The following is a 10,564-nucleotide window of genomic DNA, read 5'->3' as shown; positions in this document are numbered from 1 at the left end:
TCGAGGTAAGGGGGGGAGTGAGAAATCTTACTCTAGGTGTGGGAATATATGCTGGGTAGTGGGATTGGCCCCTAATCCCGTGTTTGCTGTATTTTTTTGTATGCTCATGTATGAGGGGTTTCTCCCTAATTGTATCTGTTTTGATTATTATTTTTCTTATATACAATTAATTGTATGCTTTAGAGTGCTCTGTGGGTTCCTATGGGAAACCCTATGAGAAATAGGCATATTTATAATATTTTCTGTTTTACCTTCTGATTGCTCTATTATATTCCTTGTTGAATGAAATGTGTAAATATGTGATCAATTTTGAGAATAAATATGTTTTGATATGATTTAGAGTGCTCTATGGGTTCATATGGGAAACCCTATGAGAAATAGGCAAAATATGAATATCTTCTGTTTTGATTTCTGATTGCTCTATTGTGTTCCTTGTTAAATGTAATGTGTAAGTATGTGATTAATTTTGAGAATAAATATGTTTTGATATGATTTAGAGTGCTCTATGGGTTCCTGTGGGAAACCCTATGAGAAATAGGTAAAATATGAATATTTTCTGTTTTGATTTCTGATTGTTCTGTTACATTCCTTGTTTGATGAGATGTAAAAATATGTATTTAATTTTATAAATAAATGAGTTTTAATATAAATTAAAGTGCTCTGTAGAGGTTTTGTGAATATGATGAGAAAATGTGATATGATGATGTAATGTGAAATGTGATTGAGACATGAGATATGAAACGTGATAATGAAATATGATGAAGAAATGTGATGATGTGATATGACCATAGGAAATGATAATGTGATATGAGAATGCATAGAGTCTTGATTGACATGCATCATTTGCATAAGTGTTTTAAGGGTACGATATGGAATACACCGCCAGAGAAGGCCCCCTTGTGTAAAAGCTTTGGGGATCAGTCCTTGGGGATAGCTCGGTTTGGAAGTCTCAGTCTCGTCCATTGTGTGCATGGGATGTATCTTGCGCGGCTTAGCTATCCCGACGAGACTCTAGTAGTATATCCTTCTAGTGAGAGTGCGCAGAGGGTGTGACCCGGCATGTACTCCTAGACTACTCTTCATGTATTGCTAGCGGCAATACGCCATGTGATGTTTTACTAGCGCCACATGCATGATAATATGTAGTTCGTGTCCATACATGTGCATTTTCAATGTTATATAATAAATTGATATTTTTATGTCTTGGATGAGTGAGATGAAATATTGTTATTAACATATCTATGCTATATCTGTCTTGTTTGTGTTTGGCTATCCGGTGTGTATTTCTACACTGTGAGCCAGAGTGAAATGTTTCTCACTCCCTTTTCTTTTGTTGTTTTCCTTTGACTATTGTACAGGTGATTATCAGCATGAGGCTGGGAATGTAGGTGATGAAGCTTAGGCTTCAGAGTTTGGCTTTGCTCTGATAGGACATGTGACATCGGGGCGTAGATAGGATTAGTTTAAGATGTTCTTATTAAATTATTTTGGAAAATTCATTTTTTATTTCTTTGTAATTTTATTGGCATCTTATTTGGATTAAGTTTATGAATGTGAACTCTTTACCCTTACGTGATTGGAAATTTTATTTTTATTGATGAAAAATTCTATTTTTTTATAATTACTGGGGTAGAGGGTGTCACAATATCTAATTTTTTTTATATCAAGTTTATGAATATATTTACTCTTTGATCATACATACAAAATTTTATATGAATTCAAGATGATTCGATACTTCATTCTTGTAAAATAAAATTAATGTAATATATACATTTTAAAATATACTAAAATATGAGCACGTTGATTACCTTCAAGTTGTTGTCAATTTTAACAAAACTTGATATAAACATATAAAATGATATGAACTTTCAATCTAACGGTTGGATTTACAAAATTCATATTTAATATAAAGTTATTGAGCGATGTAATACTTAGTGAAAGTTATACCATTGTTATTATAACCCTTCTCATTTTAAAATATATAAATTATTATTTAAACTTTTAAATTTATAATAAATAATTTAAATTGTATCATAATATTAATTTTAAATAGAAATAAGTAGATTGTTAATTATTAAAATAAGTATATATATAAATAAAGATTAATTAAATTTAATATAATACTAATTATTATTAGTAATATAATTATTATATATTTGTAACGGTTCGGACACACCGAAATGAGAAAGATCCAAAGATAGTATAAGTATGAAATTGTATAGTTGAAGATGACTTAAATGAATTAATTTGTACTATCTATACTAACAACATGCATCTGCTTTTCTGTAACTTATTTCATAAAAACTCCATAGTTAAGTGTGCTTGACTTGGAGTAATATAGGGATGGGTGAGCTTTTGGAAAGTTTCTCAGAAACTGTGTAACTAAGGACAAAACATGCTGAAAAGTGAAATATAGTAAAATAGAATCCTTGAGAGGCCAAATATGAGTGGTTCGTAGCAACCAAATTTGCAACGTCTATAAAATTTAATAAAATAAAAAATAAATATTTAGCGACTGATTATTTATTCGGTCATTAATTTGGTCCCCAAACACATCAGCGACCAAAATCATTGCAACCTTTTTGCGACCGAAATTTTCGGTCGCTAAACAACGACTGAAAAAATTTTCATCGCTATACAGCTTTGCGACCAGGGTTTTAGCAACTACTTAAATTCAGTCGCTAATTCCGTCGCTAAGGTAAATAGCGACCAATTTTTAGCAATTTAGCGACCGATTTTGTTGGTCGCTAAATGCCATATTTTATCTAGTGAATTAAGGGACTAAGTTAAACATCTATAGCATTTTCTACCTATCTTGGCCCTACAATCATCATACACAACATCACATATTTTCTGTTCATGTATAACCAAGGATGCAAATTGTAAATTGAAAAAAGAACAGATCATGATCTTGATCTTTGAGTCCAAAATTCTGGAAAGAAAGGAGATGAAGGAAGCTAGGTTCGGATGAACCAAGCTTAAGATGGAAGCACTCAAGCTAGGAGTGCAAAAAGAAGGCTCACGATTTTTGGCTTTAGAAGTGTAGGATTCCTAAAGCTAAACTAAGAACCTAGGTGACTTTGGGGAGAGAAATCTGAAATGCATTCAAAAGAATTCTCAATTATGCTCAAAGTGTTTACAAAGAGTGAAGGAACAAGAATTTATAGATTCTATAAGCAAGCTAGGTGGCGCCAACTTCACTACACTACAAAAAAATCAAGTTTTAGCGACCACCAAAATCGGTCGCTATTTAGGTAAATTCAGTCGCTATTTCATTCAGCGACCGAAATAGCGACCGAAAAAATCCGTCGCTAAAACCCTAGTCGCTATTTCAAATAGCGACCGAAATTTTTTCCGTCGCAATTTAGCGACCGAAAAATCAGTCGCTAGCCAATAAAAATCCGTCGCTAACATTTTGGTCTCCTAACTTTTGGAGACCAATTTTGCGACCGAATTTTTTGGTAGCAATTTTCGTTGCTAGTTTTTGTATTTATTTAATAAAAAACATTTTATAAATCAGTCGCTAAATCGGTCGCTAAAAAACTGAAATAGCTACGGATAAAATCGGTCGCTATTTCAGTCGCTAAAAAACTGAAATAGGTACGGATAAAATCGGTCGCTATTTCGGTCGCTAAAAATTTGAAATAGCTACCAATTATTTTGGTCACTATTTCGGTCGCTAATAACTTGAATTAGCTACAAATAATTTCAGTCGCTATTTCGGTCGCTAAAATATACCAGTATTTTTAAATTTTTTTTATTATAAATTTATACCTGTTAACGAATATGAAATTAACAATATATTTATTACACAATTTATAATAATAAACTAGAACATACTAAAAGACAAAATCTTATCGAAGAAAATTTATATTATAGTGAAAACTAAATAAAATATAAGTATGTCAATATAGTATGCTAAAAACACAATAATATCATAAAACGTTTAAACTTGAACAAAGTAATAGTCAAATACAATAAAATATCCTGAAACAAGTAAAATAAAGAAGCTTAATTAAGGGTCTTCTGCTATGTCATCAAGAGCATCATCAACAGAATGGTCAGGATCCTGAAATTCAAGTATGAAAAGTGAATATAAAAGATCCAATGAAGAATATAAAAGCACATTTCAAATATACATTAAAATTTAAAATAATTAACTGAATAAAATAAGAACTGAATATGCATAGGAACTGAATAAAATAAAAAAAATAATCATTTTTTCTTAAGATCATAAATTTTTCCACAATTGAAGATCCAATTAGCTGAAAAGAATAAGAACAATTAATGTTTTGTATCTTTCTAATCTAATCACATGGTGTGTTAGTGGGGATGGGGGCACTGAACCTGATAATCATGGCAGGTCAGCGAAGCACAACATATTGTTTAGATATTTTAACATTTGTTTTCATGAAATTAATGGGAATAGACATTGACTTTAATTAGAATTTAAAGATGATAATGTAATGCTAGCTGCTCTAAAACCACAGAACTAGCTATTTGATTTTGTTTTTGCATGGAAACTGTTTGAATATGGAATGGTGACTAAATATTGTTATTTGTTACCGTGATGTAAATTTTGACAGAGAAAATCAACAAATCAAATCATGTAGCTTTGCAAGCAATGCTGTAAAAGAGATACCAAAACATGAACCACCTTAAAAATAAATAATATATTTAGTAAAAAAACTCTAAAAAATATTTCTAAATTGATTCTTATTATGAGTAAAATAGGAGAGAAAATTTTACATATGTTATTACTAATACCTAACTATTTTTTTAATCATTACTTTAGCTCTAAATTTCTTATCCTATACATCTTTTTATTTAAAAAATAAACAGTTATTTAATATTCACTAGTGTAACACAAGTATTTCATATTAAAAAAAAATTATTCAATATTATTATTTGATATGAAGTTTTAAACATATTTATGTTTGAATCTGATAAATTATAAACAGTAAAATTCCTTCTCAAAATATGACATGTAACTCAACTTCGTAATTAAGACTTGGAGTGGATGTTACTACTTAAGTTGGAATCGTTGTGACGTGATTCAAGTGGTTGTCTCTCTCTAAATACCTATGGGATTCCCTTTCTCTAAATATATGAATCTTCTCACACCCCTTAACTCAATTAAACCCTCCAAAACACACATTTTTCCTTATCCAGCGGGCTGGTGCTCCCATGTTGTTCCAACCAAATCACCAATACTATAAACAACAACATTAAAACCTACAAATTAAAGCACAACGCATGAAACCTCAAAACATGGCATCTCCACGCGACACCTCCAAAACCATAAAGCTGGTGCGTTACAACAGCAGAGGGAACACCACCAAGCCCCTAAACGCACCCTCCAACCTCATCCTCTTCCTCTTCCTAGATTAACACTATCTTATCAACAAAAGAAATTACAAGGCAGATTAACACTACAACTTGAAAACATTAAGTATTACAAGCTTCTCTTCCCTCCAAAGCCCAAAGTATACAAAGTGCATTTCTACAAGTTCAAAGAAGCATTCAAATTTATGTATTAAACTGGGCACAACAGACTGAATCAGCCTTCCAAGATTAAACTGTAAACAAGTTCAATTCAATTACTCATATTTTTGTTTAAAAAAACTTAAAATATGTATTAAAATAGAAAATTAACCTCACAGTTTCTGAATAAGTATTTTCATTAAAAGTAAAAAGGTCAGAATTACAATGGGTGGAACTAAATATCATGCCTCGGGGAATCTCATTATCGCCTGGTTAGCACTATCAGGATCAAGAGGAAGAATTTTGTAAGGGACTAAGATCTCTGTTTTCTCAGCAACTTTATCTTGGGTCTCCAAAATCTATAACAATGGCAATGGCAAATCAATCATGTGTGTAATGTAAAAGCATGTAAAACCTGGCAAGTTGTACAAATGTGCATAAACAATAAAGGTTCACATAGCAGGGGAACCCAATTGGAGGATGACGTCTTAGGAGCCATTGAAAATAACCTCACGATCAACTTCCATAGATAGTGTCATGTTAACAGCCTTCAAAACCTCAAAAAGAACATTAGCTGTTTGATATGCCTAGGTAAATTGTGCCCTGAAAGAAGAGACAAACTATTAGTCACACAATAGCTGGACAACATATCAAAAAGAAAATTATCTGGAGAATCTACCGGTCAGCTTTATCAGCAGCATTTTGTAAAGCTTGGATGTACTTTTTGTAGTAATGCTGATAAAAACTCTGCATCTCACGAGCATCACTTTTCTTTACCCTTCCCTTCAGAGTTGGATCATTTTCCTAACGACCATGGAACAAATTGACCCAAAAAAATCAGAGACATAGCATAAAATAATTTAAATTAACACACAGGACTGTCAAATTTCAATAGACAGCAAAGAACACACAACACAACTGAAGTGTACCACATGCATTTTTCAAATCATCAATGTATAAACTCGGTTTCATCAAAAGACATCACAGTAAGCTATATATGAACCAGATCGAGTGAAAAATGTATACGGCAGAAGCATAAAGAAATGAAGTAAGAGAATGGTTACTCTTTCAAGACGTTGAAGAAGAGCGGTTTTGAATTGGCGAACACCACGACCACTTGAATTGGGATCCAACCTATGCGCTTTCTCAAAGGCGTAAAAACGGCCTACAAGATCAACAAACACTGTCATAAGAAATTCGGATAACAAAAAAGGAAAGAAAGAAATAGAAAGAGAAGAAAGAAACATACAGAGATAAGCAACCCTGGGATGAATCTCGATGAGAGACGAAGGCACGACCTCACTGTCAATGAAAGACTCTCCCAAATTCCCCGCAGTCTGTGTCCGCATGATCCGCCTGAGCTGCGGCGCCTCCGAAGATGGTCCCGCGCCTCCCCTCGAGGAAGACATTCCGACGAGACTCTTTCTCTCTCTATCAAACTACTCGAACAAAAGAAGAAGAATGAAGATGAGAAAAAAAAAAGCAGATGCACAAAGGAGAAGGGGCTGCAACGCGGGTAAGCATATGGGTCTCTGTGCTATTGCAGTGATGGAGATTCTTCAATATTCGCGAACCTCTCTGCATACCCGAACAGAGAGTTGTCTCTTTGCTAACCTGAACGAAGAACACCCCTTGCGAACACGAACGGACAACAACAAAAATGTAAATGAAGAACAATAGTAGAAACCCTAAGCACGAATGAAGAAAAGAGAAAGAGAGGGATTACCAGAAGACGAAAAAGAGAAAGAGAGGGAGAACTAGGGTTTAAGTTTTTTCATGATTTGGGTCGAAAGCCCATGGCCCCCTTTGTACCCAAGCACTTATTCATTGTCTATAATTATGCTATACTACCCTAATCACTTTTATAAGATTTAAATACCTATTTAGTAATTTCATAAATTTTATTTTTCAATTTCAACAATTAAAAATCATTTATACATATTTTTTCTCTTTTAATCTCTGTCACCTATTTATTATAGGAACTAAAAGATAAATTTTATAATGATATAAAAATTAAAAAGAATTGAAAAATAATATGATTAAGTGTTAAAATGAAATATTTTTCACTATAAGAATTAAAAATAAAATTCATATATTTCAACCTTTATTCGTAGAAAACGCTCCCCTAAAACTTTCTTAATCCTTTTTATAAGACCTTTTCCAAATTATTTGTGGCATTAATTACTTTTATAAGAATAACTTTAAGTAGAAATACCTTAATTAATTAGGTAGAGACAAAAAACAATGCAATATCAATAATTTTAATGATAATAACGAAAAAAGAGGAATTATATAGATTTTTTACTACTTAATTTTTGTTAACATTTTAAATTTTGACATGTTTATTAAAAAAAAATTCAAAGACTAAAACTAAATAAAAAATTTAGTCTAAAAACATAAATTAAATTTATTATATATTAAAATTAATTAAATATTTTTAGATTTTAGATTTTATTTACTATGTTTTATAATCAAAAGAAATCCAATATTAAATCAAAAGATAATAAAAATTATAACTAAAATCTTAATAAATTTTCTAATATTAAATTTAGTATATATTAAAATTAATTAAATATTTGTATTTAAGAAATTATTACAGATTTTAAATGTATATTTTAAAGTTTTTATTTTATTAGATTAATTAAAAATAAATTATATTTTATCACTTTTTAATAAAGTAAGTGAATGATAATAAATTAATTAAAATTTTAAAATATATTTTAATTAAAAATATTTTTATATCAATACAGTAACTAAAAGTATTATAATAAATAATGAAATTAAATAAATTAAATCTTATAATGGTTATTTTTTTAATGATACTAAATTAAATATTCTAATTATTTTACAATAAATTAAAATAAAAAAATAATAAAATATTTTAACTGATATTTCAAATAAAACATATTAAAATATTATAATCAAAACAAATCCAGTATTAAATCAAAAGAATATAATTAAATATTTTTTTAAAACTTAATTAAATATTTTCATCAAAGAAACTGATACAGATTTTAGATTTTATTTATTATATTTTATAATTAAAAGAAATCTAATATTAAATTATAAGATAATAAAAATTATAAGCTTATGTATTAAATATATATATATATATATATATATATATATATATATATAATTACTTTCAGTAATTTATCAATGAATCAAACTGACGTAGCGGTTTCGTAGTTGGCCCATGGTTACCCACAGGACCTAGGATCGAAACCTGGCTGTGTAATTTTAGTCTATTCATAAAATTTAATAAAAAAATTTAGCGACCGATTTTAATTCGGTCGCTAAGTTTGTTTGTATTGTTTAGCTACCGAAATTTAATCGGTCGCTAAAAATTTCAAAAGTTTAGTATTAGCGACCGAATTAAATTCGGTCGCAATTTTTTGATAATTTTTTCAAAATTGGTCGCTAATTCCGTCGCAAACTACGTTCCCATGAAACAAAATTAAACAGCGACTGATTTAGCGACCGATTTTATTGCTACCGATAAAATCCGTCGCTAATTCCGTCGCAAAACAGCGACTGATCAAATTCGGTCGCTAAATTCGTCGCTAAATTATTCAGTCGCTAATTCGGTCGCAAAATAGCGACCGATAAATTTCGGTCGCTAATTTCGGTCGCTATTTTGTATTTTTCTTGTAGTGCTAGCCACAATTGGCACCAAAAATTCAAATTTCAAATGGAAATTTGAATTCAAATTCAAGGCTCCATGTGCTTAGTCCGTGAATTTGGGGCTGCCATGCATCTAAATGTCATTTAGTGGACATTTGAAGTGTATTTGGAGGTGAACATGTTCAACCATGCTTAGCAAGAAACATGTGATCCAAATGCATCTCAAATGACTGTAGACACCCAATTTCGTCTAGGAGGCACACAAACAAGAAAATGGACCTATATCATGAAGGAAATGAGCTCCCGAAGCAGGCAAACAACAAGACAGGATATCAGAAGGCCTAAAGGTCAAATTAGGTTATTATAGTAGCCCGGAAAGGGCTGTTCCAGAATCGGAACGGGCCGTTCCGAACCTCGAAACGGGTCGTTCCAATATCAGAACGGGCCATTCCAACGTGACCAAAACAACTAAAAATCCAATACCAGAACGAGTCGTTCCAATACTAGAACGGGCCGTTCCAAACAAGTCAAATTTGGAACGGGCCGTTCTAGAAAGGACAAATATGTGTTAATTTCTACTCTAGAAAGGGCCGTTCCATTTTCAGAACGGGTCGTTCCAGGGTGCGTAATTTAAACATAACGTTCAGATCCGGAACGGGCCGTTCCGAATCCAGAATGGGCCATTCCAGCTCACATCTGATCCCTATAAATTGAAGCCTCGGGCACAGTTCTCAAGGCGGCCAGAGAAATTTCGAATAAGACTCCTTTGAGCACGAAAATTATCTATCTCTCTCCCTTCTATTGTATTTCTTTAGATTTGTGTCGCATCTCTATATTCTCTCTCCCTCCTATTGTATTTCTTGAGATCTGTGAGGCATATTATAGTGTGAAAGGTCGCCACAAAGCACCTTCCCCATATTTGAAGATCCAATAAAGCTCGTTCAAGAGGTATTTTAGTCAATCTTCTTCTCTTCCTTTTATTCCTCATCTTTATCTCTTTTTTTGTTATAATAAACGTCATAATGTAAATATTTTAGGGTTAATCGCTTAGTTTATATTTCAAGCATGTAAATAAATATTAATAAAGGGGATTTAATATTTAATTTAGTAATTCTTATCATGTTAACTTCATCATAGGGTACCGATTGAGGGCGCTGTAGGGGTGCTTAATACCTTCCCTACACGTAACCGACCCCCGAACCCAATTCTGGTTATCAAGGCCATAGTTGGATCTTTAAAAACCTTTTCTTTTTCCAATGTTTTGAGTAAAACATCGGTGGCGACTCCATGAACCTATTTTCAAAACCATTAATTAAAAATTAGTCTGGTGTCCGGGCATTCCTTAATTAATGAGACTTTTAAAAGGATATCCAAACTATTAGTCGCGAGATCGAAAATTTTCGGGTTGCGACAATGACTACTAAATGAAACCTAGATTTTAGCTTCTTGGTCTATT

At 31.7% G+C, this 10,564-nt stretch overlaps 1 protein-coding gene across 1 annotated transcript; it reads right to left on the bottom strand.

The window, feature by feature from the left end:
- Positions 1-5,461: 5,461 nt before the first annotated feature.
- Positions 5,462-7,228, bottom strand: LOC145958987 (callose synthase 3-like). The gene is made up of 5 exons (XM_083076825.1): positions 7,211-7,228; positions 6,734-7,115; positions 6,549-6,649; positions 6,164-6,288; positions 5,462-6,087 (listed from the first exon to the last, which is right to left on the bottom strand). Exons 2-5 carry the CDS (start codon positions 6,891-6,893, stop codon positions 6,072-6,074), a joined length of 402 nt encoding a protein of 133 aa, XP_082932951.1. The 5' UTR covers positions 6,894-7,115; positions 7,211-7,228; the 3' UTR covers positions 5,462-6,071.
- Between the last annotated feature and the right edge of the window lie 3,336 nt (positions 7,229-10,564).

This window comes from Cajanus cajan, chromosome 6 (assembly GCF_000230855.2).
Source record: "Cajanus cajan strain Asha chromosome 6, NIPB_CcT2T_4, whole genome shotgun sequence".
NCBI lineage: Eukaryota > Viridiplantae > Streptophyta > Magnoliopsida > Fabales > Fabaceae > Cajanus > Cajanus cajan.
The sequence above is the reverse complement of the archived record's forward strand: the minus strand, read 5'-3'. Positions and strand labels throughout refer to the sequence as shown.